General features: G+C 46.0%; 1 protein-coding gene across 3 annotated transcripts in view; it reads right to left on the bottom strand.

Annotated features, from left to right (window-relative positions):
* The window catches only part of UBASH3B (ubiquitin associated and SH3 domain containing B), a 95,770-nt gene that overhangs the window by 15,365 nt on the left and 64,340 nt on the right, over positions 1-16,065 (bottom strand). For 2 of the 3 annotated variants that reach the window (XM_073657386.1, XM_073657387.1), the window contains exons 6-12: positions 15,575-15,783; positions 14,933-15,062; positions 12,238-12,358; positions 10,257-10,379; positions 9,954-10,046; positions 7,679-7,823; positions 6,848-6,954 (exon numbers count right to left, since the gene is read on the bottom strand). In XM_073657386.1, coding sequence (XP_073513487.1) covers positions 6,848-6,954; positions 7,679-7,823; positions 9,954-10,046; positions 10,257-10,379; positions 12,238-12,358; positions 14,933-15,062; positions 15,575-15,783 — 928 coding nt within the window. Of the gene's footprint in view, positions 1-2,107; positions 2,643-6,847; positions 6,955-7,678; positions 7,824-9,953; positions 10,047-10,256; positions 10,380-12,237; positions 12,359-14,932; positions 15,063-15,574; positions 15,784-16,065 lie in introns of those variants that run through there. The other variant, XM_073657388.1, reaches the window with a different exon arrangement.

Genomic DNA, 16,065 nt, shown 5'->3' with positions numbered 1-16,065 from the left:
GCAAAAAAATAATTTTTTCTATAAAATAGCTTTTATTATGTAAAAGTGCAAAACATAGAAAAACTATATAAATGTGGTACCGCTGTAAACGTACTGACCCGAAGAATAAAGCTGCCTTATCAATTTTACCACACGTGGAGCAGAATAAAAAAATTGAAAAAAAAAAACAATTCCTGAATTGTTGGTTTTTGTTTATTCTGCCTCCCAAAAGCTGGAATAGAAAGTGATCAAAAAATGTCACGTGCCTGAAAATGGCACCAATAACAACGTCAAGTCATCCCCCAAAAAACGAGCCGTCACATGACTCTGTCGGCCAAAATATGGAAAAATTATAGCTCTCAAAATATGGCGATGCAAAAACTAGATTTTACTAAAAAATGCGTCTTTTAGTGTGTGACAGCTGTCAGTCATAAAAACCCCATATGATTCTGGTATCGCTGTAATCGCACCGACCCGAAGAATAAGGTCGTCTAATCACTTATACCGCACTAAGAATGGCGTAAAAAATAAACGCTAGGGCTGGGGTTGTTTTTCAAAAGTAAAAAAAAAAAAAGAAAAAAAGATGACGATATGGTGACTAGTGTTGAACGCAAGTGCTCGCTACTTGAGTTTGCATCGGGTGCTCGGGTATGCACTGAGTATCGCGGGTACTCGAGTCTCCGCTCCATATGCTTCGGTGCCAAAAAAAACTCGCGGGGATTGCCTGCCATGCACGAGCGATCCCCGTATGTTTTTTTTGGGGTGTCTAATAACCGTGAAACATGCGGGCGGGGACTCCAGCATGTCACTCCAGCACCCGCGATACATGGTGCACACCTGAGTACACGATGCAAACTCAAGTAGCGAGCACTTGCGCTCAAGAGTAATGACAACTTATTCAATATGATGACCTAATGTCATCAAATTCTGTGTCATACCTCTGGGTTCAAAATGTTCACTATACCCCTTGATAAAATCCTTGAGGGGTGTAGTTTCCAAAATGGGGTCACTTGTGGGGGATTTAAGCACATCAGGGGCTCTCCAAACGCAACATGGCGTCCGCTCTCGATTCCAGCCGATTTTGCGTTCAAAAAGTCACACAGTGCTCCTTCCTTTCTGAACTCTGCCGTTCGCCCAAACACTGTATTTTCCCCACATATGGGGTATCGGCGTACTCAGGAGAAATTGCACAAAAGTTTTTGGAGTCCATTTTCTCCTCTTACCCTTGTGAAAATAAAAAAATTGGGGCTAAAACATCATTGTTGTGGAAAAAGTTTGATTTTTTTATTTTCACGGCTCTATGTTATAAACTTCTGTGAAGCGGCGGGGGGTTCAAGGTGCTCACCACACATCTAGATAAGTTCCATGAGGGGTCTAGTTTCCAAAATGGTGTCACTTGTTGGGGGTTTCCACTGTTTAGGCACATCAGGGGCACATCCGCTAATTATTCAAGCAAATTTTACAATCAAAAAGTCAAATGGCGCTCCTTCCCTTCCGAACCCTGCCGCGCGCCTAAGCAGTGGTTTTCCTCCACATATGGGGTATCTGCTTACTCAGGAGAAATTGCAGAACAAATTTTGGGGTCCATTTTTTCCTGTTACCCCTGCAAAAATAAAAAAAAATTGGGTCTAAAGTAACATTTTTGTGAAAAAAGTTAAATGTTAATTTTTTTCTTCCACATTCCAAAAATTCCTGTGAAGCTCCTGAAGGGTTAATAAAGTTCTTGAATGTGGTTTTGAGCACCTTGAGGGGTGCAGTTTTTAGAATGGTGTCACTTTTGGGTATTTTCTGTCATAAAGACCCCTCAAAGTGACTTTAAATATGATGTGGTCCCTAAAAAAATGTTTTTGTAAATTGTGTTGGAAAAATGAGAAATCGCTGGTCAACTTTTAACCCTTTATAGCTCCCCAATAAAAAAAAATTTTGGTTCCAAAATTGTGCTGATGTAAAGTAGACATGTGGGAAATGTTATTTATTAACTATTTTGTGTGACATATCTCTCTGATTTAAGGGCATAAAAATTAAATTTTGAAAATTGCAAAATTTTCTAAATTTTCGCCAAATTTCAGTTTTTTTCACAAATAAACGCAAGTGATATCGAAGAAATTTTACCACAATCATGAAGTACAATATGTCACGAAAAAACAAACAGTCTCAGAATCAGGGGCATCCATTTAAGCGTTCCAGAGTAATTACGTCATAAAGTGACAGTGGTCAGAATTGTAAAAATTGGCCTGGTCATTAACGTGCAAACCACCTTGGGTTGTAAAGGGGTTAATGAAGCTGCCAGTTGAGGAGCTGTGAGGCGTCGATTTCTCACACTACAGACTCTAATGTCCTTGTCTTGTTGCTCAGTTGTGCAGCGCGGCTCCCACTTCTCTTTCTACTCTGGTTAGAGCCTGTTTGTGCTCTCCTATAATGTCCTTGTCTTGTTGCTCAGTTGTGCAGCGGGGCCTCCCACTTCTCTTTGTACTCTGGTTAGAGCCTGTTTGTGCTCTCCTATAATGTCCTTGTCTTGTTGCTCAGTTGTGCAGTGGGGCCTCCCACTTCTCTTTGTACTCTGGTTAGAGCCTGTTTGTGCTCTCCTCTGCAGGGAGTAGTACACACCGTTGGAGGAAATCTTCAGTTTCTTGGCAATCCTTCGCATGGAATAGCCTTCATTTCTAAGAGCAAGAATAGACTGTCGAGTTTCACATGAAAGTTCTCTTTTTCTGGCCATTTTGAGAGTTTCACAGAACAAACAAATGTAATGCTCCAGATTGTCAACTAGCTCAAAGGAAGGTCAATGTTATAGCTTCTCAAATCAGCCAAACTGTTCTCAGCTGGGCTAACATACTTGTGCAAGGGTTTTCTAGGGTTTTCTAAACATCCATTAGCTTCTTACACAGTTAGCAAACACAATGTACCATTAAAACACTGGAGTGGTGGTTGTTGGAAATGGTCCTCTATACACCTATGTAGATATTGCAATAAAAACAAGACATTTGCAGCTAGAATAGTCATTTACCACATTAGCAATGTATAGAGTGTATTTCTGATTCATTTAATGTTAGCTTCATTGAAAAAAAAAGTGCTTTTCTTTCAAAAATAATGACATTTCTAAATGACCCCAAACTTCAACGGTAGTGTATGTATGTATGTATGTGTATATATATATATATATATATATATATATATATATATATATATATATATATATATATATATACAGTGCAGACCAAAAGTTTGGACACACCTTCTCATTTAAAGATTTTTCTGTATTTTCATGACTATGAAAATTGTACATTCACACTGAAGGCATCAAAACTATGAATTGTCACATGTGGAATTATATACTTAACAAAAAAGTGTGAAACAACTGAAAATATGTCTTATATTCTAGGTTCTTCACAGTAGCCACCTTTTGCTTTGATGACTGCTTTGCACACTCTTGGCATTCTCTTGATGAGCTTCAAGAGGTAGTCACCGGAAATGGTCTTCACTTCACAGGTGTGCCCTGTCAGGTTTAATAAGTGGGATTTCTTGCCTTATAAATGGGGTTGGGACCATCAGTTGTGTTGTGCAGAAGTCAGGTGGATACACAGCTGATAGTCCTACTGAATAGACTGTTAGAATTTGTATTATGGCAAGAAAAAAGCGGCTAAGTAAAGAAAAACAAGTGGCCATCATTACTTTAAGAAATGAAGGTCAGTCAGTCCGAAAAATTGGGAAAACTTTGAAAGTGTCCCCAAGTGCAGTTGCAAAAACCATCAAGCGCTACAAAGAAACTGGCTCACATGAGGACCGCCCCAGCAAAGGAAGACCAAGAGTCACCTCTGCTTCTGAGGATAAGTTTATCCGAGTCACCAGCCTCAGAAATCGCAGGTTAACAGCAGCTCAGGTTAGAGACCAGGTCAATGCCACACAGAGTTCTAGCAGCAGACACATCTCTACAACAACTGTTAAGAGGAGACTTTGTGCAGCAGGCCTTCATGGTAAAATAGCTGCTAGGAAACCACTGCTAAGGACAGGCAACAAGCAGAAGAGACTTGTTTGGGCTAAAGAACACAAGGAATGGACATTAGACCAGTGGAAATCTGTGCTTTGGTCTGATGAGTCCAAATTTGAGATATTTGGTTCCAACCACCGTGTCTTTGCGCGACGCAGAAAAGGTGAACGGATGGACTCTACATGCCTGGTTCCCACCGTGAAGCATGGAGGAGGAGGTGTGATGGTGTGGGGGGGCTTTGCTGGTGACAATGTTGGGAATTTATTCAAAATTGAAGGCATACTGAACCAGCATGGCTACCACAGCATCTTGCAGCGGCATGCTATTCCATCCGGTTTGCGTTTAGTTGGACCATCATTTATTTTTCAACCGGACAATGACCCCAAACACCTCCAGACTGTGTAAGAGCTATTTGACCAAGAAGAAGAGTGATGGGGGGCTACGCCAGATGACCTGGCCTCCACAGTCACCAGACCTGAACCCAATCGAGATGGTTTGGGGTGAGCTGGACCGCAGGGTGAAGGCAAAAGGGCCAACAAGTGCTAAGCATCTCTGGGAACTCCTTCAAGATTGTTGGAAGACCATTTCCGGTGACTACCTCTTGAAGCTCATCAAGAGAATGCCAAGAGTGTGCAAAGCACTCATCAAAGCAAAAGGTGGCTACTGTGAAGAACCTAGAATATAAGACATATTTTCAGTTGTTTCACACTTTTTTTGTTAAGTATATAATTCCACATGTGGTAATTCATAGTTTTGATGCCTTCAGTGTGAATGTACAATTTCCATAGTCAGGAAAATACAGAAAAATCTTTAAATGAGAAGGTGTGTCCAAACTTTTGGTCTATACTGTGTATATATATATATACAGTACAGACCAAAAGTTTGGACACACCTTCTCATTTAAAGATTTTTCTGTATTTTCATTACTATGAAAATTGTACATTCACACTGAAGGCATCAAAACTATGAATTAACACATGTGGAATTATATACTTAACAAAAAAGTGTGAAACAACTGAAAATATGTCTTATATTCTAGTTTCTTTAAAGTAGCCACCTTTTGCTTTGATGACTGCTTTGCACACTCTTGGCATTCTGTTGATGAGCTTCAAGAGGTAGTCACCGGAAATGGTCTTCCAACAATCTTGAAGGAGTTCCCAGAGATGCTTAGCACTTGTTGGCCCTTTTGCCTTCACTCTGCGGTCCAGCTCACCCCAAACCATCTCGATTGGGTTCAGGTCTGGTGACTGTGGAGGCCAGGTCATCTGGCGTAGCCCCCCATCACTCTCCTTCTTGGTCAAATAGCCATTACACAGCCTGGAGGTGTGTTTGGGGTCATTGAAAAATAAATGATGGTCCAACTAAACGCAAACCGGATGGAATAGCATGCCGCTGCAAGATGCTGTGGTAGCCATGCTGGTTCAGTATGACTTCAATTTTGAATAAATCCCCAACAGTGTCACCAGAAAAGCCCCCCCACACCATCACACCTCCTCCTCCATGCTTCACGGTGGGAACCAGGCATGTAGAGTCTATCCGTTCACCTTTTCTGCGTCGCACAAAGACACGGTGGTTGGAATTAAAGATCTCAAATTTGGACTCATCAGACCAAAGCCCAGACTTCCACAGGTCTAGTGTCCATTCCTTCTGTTCTTTAGCCCAAACAAATCTCTTCTGCTTGTTGCCTGTCCTTAGCAGTGGTTTCCTAGCAGCTATTTTACCATGAAGGCCTGCTGCACAAAGTCTCCTCTTAACAGTTGTTGTAGAGATGTGTCTGCTGCTAGAACTCTGTGTGGCATTGACCTGGTCTCTAATCTGAGCTGCTGTTAACCTGCGATTTCTGAGGCTGGTGACTCGGATAAACTTATCCTCAGAAGCAGAGGTGACTCTTGGTCTTCCTTTCCTGGGACGGTCCTCATGTGAGTCAGTTTCTTTGTAGCGCTTGATGGTTTTTGCAACTGCACTTGGGGACACTTTCAAGGTTTTCCCAATTTTTCGCACTGACTGACCTTCATTTCTTAAAGTAATGATGGCCACTCGTTTTTCTTTACTTAGCTGCTTTTTTCTTGCCATAATACAAATTCTAACAGTCTATCAGTAGGACTATCAGCTGTGTGTCCACCAGACTTCTGCACAACACAACTGATGGTCCCAACCCCATTTATAAGGCAAGAAATCCCACTTGTTAAACCTGACAGGGCACACCTGTGAAGTGAAGACCATTTCCGGTGACTACCTCTTGAAGCTCATCAAGAGAATGCCAAGAGTGTGCAAAGCAGTCATCAAAGCAAAAGGTGGCTACTGTGAAGAACCTAGAATATGAGACATATTTTCAGTTGTTTCACACTTTTTTGTTAAGTATATAATTCCACATGTGGTAATTCATAGTTTTGATGCCTTCAGTGTGAATGTACAATTTTCATAGTCATGAAAATGCAGAAAAATCTTTAAATGAGAAGGTGTGTCCAAACTTTTGGTCTGCACTGTATATATATATATATATATATATATATATATATATATATATATATATATATATATATATATATATATATACACACACACATATATACATATATATATATATATATATACACACACATATACACACTGCCAGGAGTGCACGCCACTGCCGTATACCACTTGAGGTCACCACACTAGTGATCGCGCAGCGTCCATTATTGTTCGTCAGTCAGTGTAAAGAGGCCGATAAACAAGCAGAGAACGATGTCATATCAGCGCTCGTTGCACACTCAGTGCTCCGCGTCCAGCCCCTGTGATGTGTTAGCAGCTGGGGCCCCACTGTACTAGGGCCACACCTCGGGGGCAGGGCCAGTGTGACAGCCGCGCCGGTCTCCGCGCTCTCTGACGAGATCTTACCTTTACTTCTGCATTCTCCCAGGATGTCCTTTGTGACCTGGAAGCTGCGGTTCATGTAGGTCTCGTATGTCTCGGACACGACGAGTTTACTGATCGGGATGTGAGGTCTGCGGGGAGAGCGACAGAGACCGATCACACACCGAAGTACACACCGAAGTAGCAGGCGACGTCTGTCTACAGTCCTGAGTTATCCAGGTCTCCTACACATGGACATTACTAATGGCTGCCGTGCTGGGCGGGTTGTCACCCAGCTTTCCACAGGCCCTGAATAACATACAGGAATCTCCCCCATGTAATAATTGCTCCAAATGTCTGTCTGCACTGTCATTCTCGGATTATGGACGGGGGATTTAGCTATTATACTGATCAGGATGTCGTCTGCACACTTTTTTTTTTTATGGATCTCACTGCGGTGAATGATTTACAGAACACCTGAAAGACTTTCTTCCCCACCGTCCATCCGTGTGCCGCGCTACCGTCTCCCCCATCCGCGTGCCGCGCTACCGTCTCCCCCGTCCGCGTGCCACGCTACCGTCTCCCCCGTCCACGTGCCGCGCTACCGTCTCCCCCGTCCGCGTGCCGCGCTACCGTCTCCCCCGTCCACGTGCCGCGCTACCGTCTCCCCCATCCGCGTGCCGCGCTACCGTCTCCCCCGTCCGCGTGCCGCGCTACCGTCTCCCCCGTCCGCGTGCCGCGCTACCGTCTCCCCCGTCCGCGTGCCGCGCTACCGTCTCCCCCGTCCGCGTGCCGCACTAATCAACTGGGTGGCGTCCCGGACCACCAGTCAGTACATTGCGCCACACGGGCGCTTCCAACCTGTCGCCGTTTTACCTGTACGTTGTATCAACACTGAGATTTGAAGACGCCAGCTCGGCCGGGGTGAGCCAGGCGGGCAGGGTGGTGCCGGACACCCACTTGGTCCATTCAAATAAACCGGGCTCGATGCGGATTTTGCACTTATTATCTTGATTGAGCCCTGGAGGACAAGAGACGACGAGACAAGATCAGACCGACCAAAAAACTGAACATAATCACTCTTCCTCTATTCACAGCCAGAGCTGCATGCAATGTCTGCTGCTTTCCTTGTATACTGGGTGGTGCTGACGTGCATCACGGGAACTATTAGACTTGTCAGTAACCAGCAGAATTGTGCTTGCAGCTCTGGATGTGAGCAGAATACAAGACATGAGGAAACACAGAGGGGTCACCCCTGGGGGTCCACACGAGTCGCCTGATAATGAGCTGGAGCGGATGGCGCCGTGTGAATCTAGATTTCCTCCATAGCACCTGATTGACATTTGTCAGAGCAGCCAGACGTCCGGGGGCTCGGATCTGAGACGGGGGGCACTGGGAGCCTCTTCATGGGATCAATCATTGGTGCCCAAACTGGAGACACCAGCGCCATCTGTACAGTCATGGCCAAAAGTATTGAGAATGAGACAAATAGTAATTTTTCCAAAGTTTACTGCTTCATTTTTTGTAATGGCAATTTGCATATACTCCTGAATGTCAAAGAGGGATCAGCTTAACAGCAATTACTGTACTTGCAAAGTCAATATTTGCCCAGAAAATGAACTTTAACCCCCAAAACACATTTCAACATCATTGCAGTCCTGCCTTAAAAGGAGCAGCTAACATCGTTTTAGTGATTGATCCATTAACACAGGTGTGGGTGTTGATGAGGACAGGGCTGGTGATCAATCAGTCATGATTACGTAAGAATGACATCACTGGACACTTTAAAAGGAGGCTGGTTCTTGGTATCATTGTTTCTCTTCAGTTAACCATGGTTATCTCTAAAGAAACACGTGCAGCCATCATTGCACTGCACAAAAATGGCCTAACAGGGAAGAGTATCGCAGCTACAAAGATTGCGCCTCAGTCAACAATCTATCGCATCATCAAGAACTTCAAGGAGAGAGCTTCCATTGTTGTCAAAAAGGCTTCAGGGCGCCCAAGAAAGACCAGCAAGCGCCAGGACCGTATCTTAAAACTGTTTCAGCTGCGGGATGGGACTACCAGCAGTGCCGAGCTTGCTCAGGAATGGCAGCAGGCTGGTGTGAGTGCTTCTGCACGCACTGTGAGGCAGAGACTCTTTGAGCAAGGGCTGGTTTCAAGGAGGGCAGCAAAGAAGCCACTTCTCTCCAGAAAAAAACATCAGGGACCGACTGATATTCTGCAAAAGGTACAGGGAGTGGACTGCTGAGGACTGGGGCAAAGTCATTTTCTCTGATGAATCCCCTTTTCGATTGTTTGGGACATCTGGAAAACAGCTTATTCGGAGAAGAAGAGGTGAGCGCTACCACCAGTCTTGTCTCATGCCAACTGTAAAGCATCCTGAAACCATTCATGTGTGGGGTTGCTTCTCAGCCAAGGGAATCGGCTCACTCACAGTCTTGCCTAAAAACACAGCCATGAATAAAGAATGGTACCAGAATGTCCTCCAAGAGCAACTTCTCCCAACCGTCCAAGAGCAGTTTGGCGCCCAACAATGCCTTTTCCAGTATGATGGAGCACCTTGCCATAAAGCAAAGGTGATAACTAAATGGCTCATGGAACAAAACATAGAGATTTTGGGTCCATGGCCTGGAAACTCCCCAGATCTTAATCCCTTTGAGAACTTGTGGTCAATCATCAAGAGACGGGTGGACAAACAAAAACCAACAAATTCTGGCAAAATGCAAGCATTGATTATGCAAGAATGGACTGCTATCAGTCAGGATTTGGTCCAAAAGTTGATTGAGAGCATGCCAGGGAGAATTACAGAGGTCTTGAAGAAGAAGGGGCAACACTGCAAATATTGACTTGCTGCATTAACTCATTCTAACTGTCAATATAACCTATTGGTCCTCATAATATGATTGCAATTATATTTCTGTATGTGATATAAACATCAGACAAACACTAATAAAAACCAGAGGCCAGCAGATCATGGGAAAATATCATTTTGGTGTCATTCTCAAAACTTTTGGCCATGACTGTATACAGGTCATGGATATTGTGCCGCCGCGCCATCACCTGAACATGTGACCACAACCCAAGAGGCGGCAGCCAGTGCCCCCCAATGTAAGGTGGCACAGATCTGCACCTGAAGACGGGCTCTCACCTTTCAGTATGTTGTGTGCCGTCTGGACGCAGCGCAGCGATGGCGAACAGTATACGAAGTCTATGGCCGTGTTACTCTCCAGCAAAGCTTCGCCTGTAATTATAAAATCACCTGTTACCCGTGGTGGGAATAACAGCGAGTGGGCGAGGTGCCCGCGATCAGCCCATTGTCAGGGGAGTGGGCACTGGACTTACACGTGCTCCCTGCCGGGCGACATACCCGCCAGTGATGGCAGCACATAATACAGCACTTGTATCAGCCTCTGGCGCATCCACTGCTAATAAACTAATCCCGAAAACTCACCAACAAGTTTTGCTTGCGTGCATCCGAAGACTGTGATGGGAGCGTCCTTCTCATAGTCCCTGTATCCGCCGCTCCTCTGCGGTAAGCTGGACGGCATATTCAGGTTTGTCCGGATGTAGCGGCCTGAACCAGACCAGAATCAGACCAGACCAGGATTATAGAAGAAAAGAGTTATTGTTGCAACAACATATCAGTGTTCTCCAACCTGGAAACATCAGTCCTGAATCGTCCTCATGTATGAAGTCTCAGTAGTCCACTCAGCTCGGCCTACTGCAGGGTCTCAGCTACTAACAGCCGCCATCACAGTGCCCGGAAGGGTTATTCCTGGTGTCCACAGCCCCTCTATGTGGTACATACACATCACACTGCTATCTGTAGTTAGAATATTTCACTGATCGGTCTGCATCGGTGTCAATATTCAATGTCGATCTGGCATTACAGTGACATGTAAAAGTTTGTGCACCCCTAGTCAAAATTCCTGTTATTGTGAACAGTTAAGCGAGTTGAAGATGAAATGATTTCTAAAAGGCCTAAAGGTAAAGATGACGCATTTCCTTTGTATTTTAGGCAAAAAAAAAAAATATTTTCATCTTTTACATTTTAAAAATTACAAAAAGTAAAATGGGCCGATGCAAAAGTTTGGGCACCCTGCATGGTTAGTTCCTAGTTGCGCCCCCTTTTCCAAGTATCACAGCTTGTAAATGCTTTTTGTAGCCGGACAAGAGTTTTCCAGTTCTTGTTTGAGGGATTTTCATCCGTTCTTCCTTGGTGAATTCTTCCAGTTCTGTGAGATTCCTGGGGCGTCTTGCATCCTCTGCTATTTTAAGGTCTAGTCCCCAGATCTACAATGATGTTCAGATCAGGGGACTGTAAGGGCCATTGTAAAACCTTCAGTTTGCGCCTTTTGAGGTCGTCTATTGTGGATTTTGACCTGTGTTTAGGATCATTATCCATTTGTAGAATCATCCTCTTTTCACCTTCAGCTTTTTTTTCCAGATGGTGTTATATCTGCATCAAGAATTTGTTGAAATTTCATTGAATCCATTTTTCCCTCTACCCGTGAAATGTTCCCCGTGCCATTGGCTGCAATACAACCCGAAAGCATGATTGATCCTCCCCCATGCTTAATGGTTGGCAGGATGTTCTTTTCCTGAAATTCTGTGCCCTATTTTTCTCCACACATACCTTTGATCATTGTGGCCAGAGAGTTCTATTTTAACCTCATGGGTCCACAGGACTTGTTTCCAAAATGCCTCATGCTTGTTTAGATGTTCTTTTGCACTTCTGATGCTGAATTTTATGGTGAGGACGCTTGAGAGGTTTTCTTCTGCTGACTCTTCCATGAAGGCCATATTTGTGCAGGGGTTCTGAGTAATAGAACAATGTACCACAACTCCAGAGTCTGCTAAATCTTTCTGAAGGTCTTTTGCTGTCAAGCGGGGCTTCTGATTTGCCTCTCTAGCAGCTCACTTACATTTTGCTTGGTCTTCCAGACCTTATCTTGACCTCCACTGTTCCTGGTAACTGCCATTTCTTAATTACATTTCGAACTGAGGAAAGGGCAACTTGAAAACGCCTTGCTATCTTCATACAGCCTTCTCCTGCTTTGTGGTCTCCACCATTCTTAGAGCTCGGCAGCTCCTTAGAAGACCCCATGGCTGCTGGTTTTGGCACAAGGTTAGAGGAGGCTGAGGTTTTATAAAGCTGGGAAATTTGCATCACCTGGCCTTTCCTAATGATGATGGTGAACAAGACATAACCCTAACAGACTAATTAAGATCTGAAACCTTGGTCAGTTATCTGAGCACACACATCTCCAAGGGTGCCCAAATTTTTGCATCAGCCTATTTTCCTTTTTGTAATTTTTAACATGTAAAAGATGAAAATATAGGTCTATGTTCACACCAGATCGGAGCCCTGATGTGCATTAAACTCTGGAAGACGGTGGATTCAGCTTGTACCTTATTACTAGCACATTTACCTTTGGCATCAAAACACTGCGACAGCCAATATTTCCCGAACACCACGTCCATTCGCTCTCCGTGCCGGCACACGAACATACAGCGCTTCCTGGGGCCCGGGTGGCTGTTGATTCGCAGAGGCTGGATGAGGAGACAAAGGTTGTGGGTTATAGAAGACTCCGCACACAGACGTCTCACATCTTCGGAAAAGTGGAAAGAGTGGCACTTCCACAGGGAAAATAAAAGCACCATTTTATTTCTTTATACCATAAAACCCGACATACAAAGATAAAAAAACTGACGTGATTCCGGCGTCCTAGACGCCCTTAATCACAGCATAGTAATGAAATGACAGCCAATCACAGAGAGGCTGAAAATAAGTGTAATCAGCAGGTGTGCAAGAACACAGAACATGCAATGAAATACAAAATGTAACCAATCAATATACATATAAGAGAGGTTTATCCTCTAATCTCACATCTTCCTTCTGGATGGGAAACTTTATAAAAATGTCCCCTGCCCCCTCCGGAGCAGCCGGTATCATTCAGTTCTGTGCAGTCACAATGTAACAATGTAACAAACAGAGAAACGTTGTTTATATTTAGAAGATTTGGTGAAAACAGAAATAAACAGAAAAGTCCAATAAAAGCTAATTTATGAGTTGAGCTTTTATGACCAGTTCTCGCTCAAGAGATGAATATCGGAAGGTTTCCACTTGCTGACATGACGGGCGAGTGACACCCAGATACCACATCTGTCTTTTATCTCATCAGTCGCCCACATGTTAGTATTTAGTCATATTTCCTCTCCGCCCCCTCGTGTCTCCTGACCTGCAACGCCTGAGTGGGGATCAAAGGGACCTCACTGAGCAAGAAGCAATGCCTTAGAACTTCCACTACTGATAGTACTCGACCCTCCCGCCCCGCACAGCTCCGACCCTCCCGCCCCGCAAAGCTCTGACCCTCCCGCCCCGCAAAGCTCTGACCCTCCCGCCCCGCAAAGCTCTGACCCTCCCGCCCCGCAAAGCTCTGACCCTCCCGCCCCGCAAAGCTCTGACCCTCCCGCCCCGCAAAGCTTCGACCCTCCCGCCCCGCAAAGCTCTGACCCTCCCGCCCCGCAAAGCTCTGACCCTCCCGCCCCCGCACAGCTCTGACCCTCCCGCCCCCGCACAGCTCTGACCCTCCCGCCCCGCAAAGCTCTGACCCTCCCGCCCCGCAAAGCTCTGACCCTCCCGCCCCGCAAAGCTCTGACCCTCCCGCCCCGCGAAGCTCTGACCCTCCCGCCCCGCGAAGCTCTGACCCTCCCGCCCCGCGAAGCTCCGACCCTCCCGCCCCGCGAAGCTCCGACCCTCATTTCATAGTTTCTCTTTGCAGGGGACATTCTGGACTCTCTCCCATCCCTTTATCTCTCTCTATAAATGCACTAATAATCCTGTAAATGCATGGTGAAAAAAGCAAAAAATAAATGTATTTGCATAGCGGTAACATATTCCACAACACTCACAAAACAAAAACTAATAATAACTAATAATATAATAATAACTGACTGCTTTAAATATTAAAAACATAAAAATCCTTTTCCCATAAAAAGTAAATACAGCAAAGTAATAAAAAAAAAAAATCAAAAATGGCAGAATTGCCAACTTGTAAATGAATGCTCCTCCCCCCAAAAATGTAATAAAAAGCAAAAAAATGATCACACATACCCCAAAATGATCGCAATGAGCACCTCAGCTCAGCACGTAAACTACAACCCCTCGCACAGGTGCATCAGTGCAAAAACAAAAAAAGGTGTGGGTCGCAGAGAAAGGTGCCAATTGTTTTCTTTTTTTCTGATGTCACTGATGTTACGGAGATGAATTTGGGGCCTTGAACCTTTACATCAGCAGCCACTAGAGGGCAGTAACTTACAATACTAAAAAACAAAGACCGTGCTGACCGGCGGGCGCGTATGGAACGTTCACGGCTGCAATAGGAGATAAAAAAGTGATGAATGCACAAAATGGAGCGTCCAGTGACGTGCGAGCGCAGACCTCAGAGTTACACAAGTAGCTGAGGCACAATGCAGCCAAATGAGAACCAAAACTAATTTGGAGAAGTGCGGGGTAACCGGCCGCAGCGACGCTTCCAGCTAAGCTGCCATCTTGTTCTTGTTTAATTTCAACCTCATTTAAAGAGTCAAATTCTGGTTGTAATTAATATAGTGGGACGCCCCAAAAAGTCTCACACCTGAAGACGCCCCAAAAAGTCTCACACCTGAAGACGCTCCCAAAAGTCTCACACCTGAAAATGCCCCAGAAGTCTCACACCTGAAGATGCCCCAAAAAGTCTCACACCTGAAGACGCTCCCAAAAGTCTCACACCTGAAGACGCCCCAAAAGTCTCACACCTGAAGACGCTCCCAAAAGTCTCACACCTGAAGATGCCCCAAAAGTCTCACACCTGAAGATGCCCCAAAAGTCTCACACCTAAGGACGCCCCTCCTGACATCCTCTGTGCTGCTGTGGATCCTGCGCCTTCATTTCTGGTGTGAAGTGGTCTGTTATCAGTCAGATGCATCCATTACTCAGGAGCGCGGACCCCCGAGTTCTGGAGAGGTCTCTAGATGATTGTCAGACCCCACATAAGACAAAGAGTGCGACGTGCAGAGCACTCAGGACATAGCAGAGCCATACGTAGAGTATGTGCCGCACTGGCTGATCGGCTCCGTGCTCACCTGCATGGGCGGGCAGATAATGGTGAGCGTTGCCGTGTCCACCAGTCCCTGGTCGTCCTGCCGTCTGTCCAGCACGCCATCACTGAGCGGGTAAGAGACAGAACTCACCGTGTTCAGCAGAGAGTACGACCTGCGGGCACAAGGAGACGGCAGCTCAGTCATAGGATCTGGGGATGTTAGGAGCCGGGTACAACAGGCTGAGGGCGACGGGGGGGTGACAGGGGGGCGTGACAGAGGTGACAGGCCGGTGACAGGGAGGCCACAGGCTGGTGACAGGGAGGCCACAGGTTATTGACAGGCCGGTGACAGGGAGGCCACAGGTAGATGACAGGCCGGTGACAGGGAGGCCACAGCTAGATGACAGGCTGGTGACAGGGAGGCTACCACTAGATGATAGGCTGGTGACAGGTAGATGACAGGCCGGTGACAGGGAGGCCACAGGTAGATGACAGGCCGGTGACAGGGAGGCCACAGGTAGAGGACAGGCCGGTGACAGGGAGGCCACAGGTAGATGACAGGTCGGTGACAGGGAGGCCACAGGCCGGTGACAGGGAGGCCACAGCTAGATGACAGGCTGGTGACAGGGAGGCCACAGGCCGGTGACAGGGAGGCCACAGGAGGGTGACAGGGAGGCGCGCTCACCCGTGGAACACCCAGGTGCCACATTCATCGGCCTTGGAGACGTAGTTCTCAGGTAAGAGGCCGGAGCAGCCGGTGGCCAGGGACGAGCCGTAGATCCAGCCTTCGCTGGTGTTGGTCTGCTCTACGGGGGACATGAAGATGAAGTCTCCGGGCACCAGCTCCAGCTCGTCGTCGTTCTGCGGCAGATACGGGTACAGAACCTGCAACGTCTGAAACACAAGAGAACACGACGCGCTGGAGACCGAAGATGAACGGAGCCAACGAGGACGTGATGTATGGACCGTGCACAGCTGAGGGTTTGTAACAGTTGTGTACAATGCTCTGCGGACTCCAGACTGAAACATTGTAACAAACTATCAGCACCTGGGATAGATTTGTGCTGTTTGCTCACTGTCCTGGATATACTGTAACAACCCCTCAGCTGTGGTGCAGCTTCAGCTCAGCCTGGGCTTGTAACATCGAGAGGTTTTCATTCACACGTTGCAAGCAGA

This window comes from Phyllobates terribilis, unplaced genomic scaffold (assembly GCF_046119375.1).
Source record: "Phyllobates terribilis strain yellow unplaced genomic scaffold, ASM4611937v1 Scaffold_12__6_contigs__length_324123572, whole genome shotgun sequence".
NCBI lineage: Eukaryota > Metazoa > Chordata > Amphibia > Anura > Dendrobatidae > Phyllobates > Phyllobates terribilis.
Note: the sequence above shows the minus strand (reverse complement) of the source record. Positions and strands in the feature narration are given on the sequence as shown.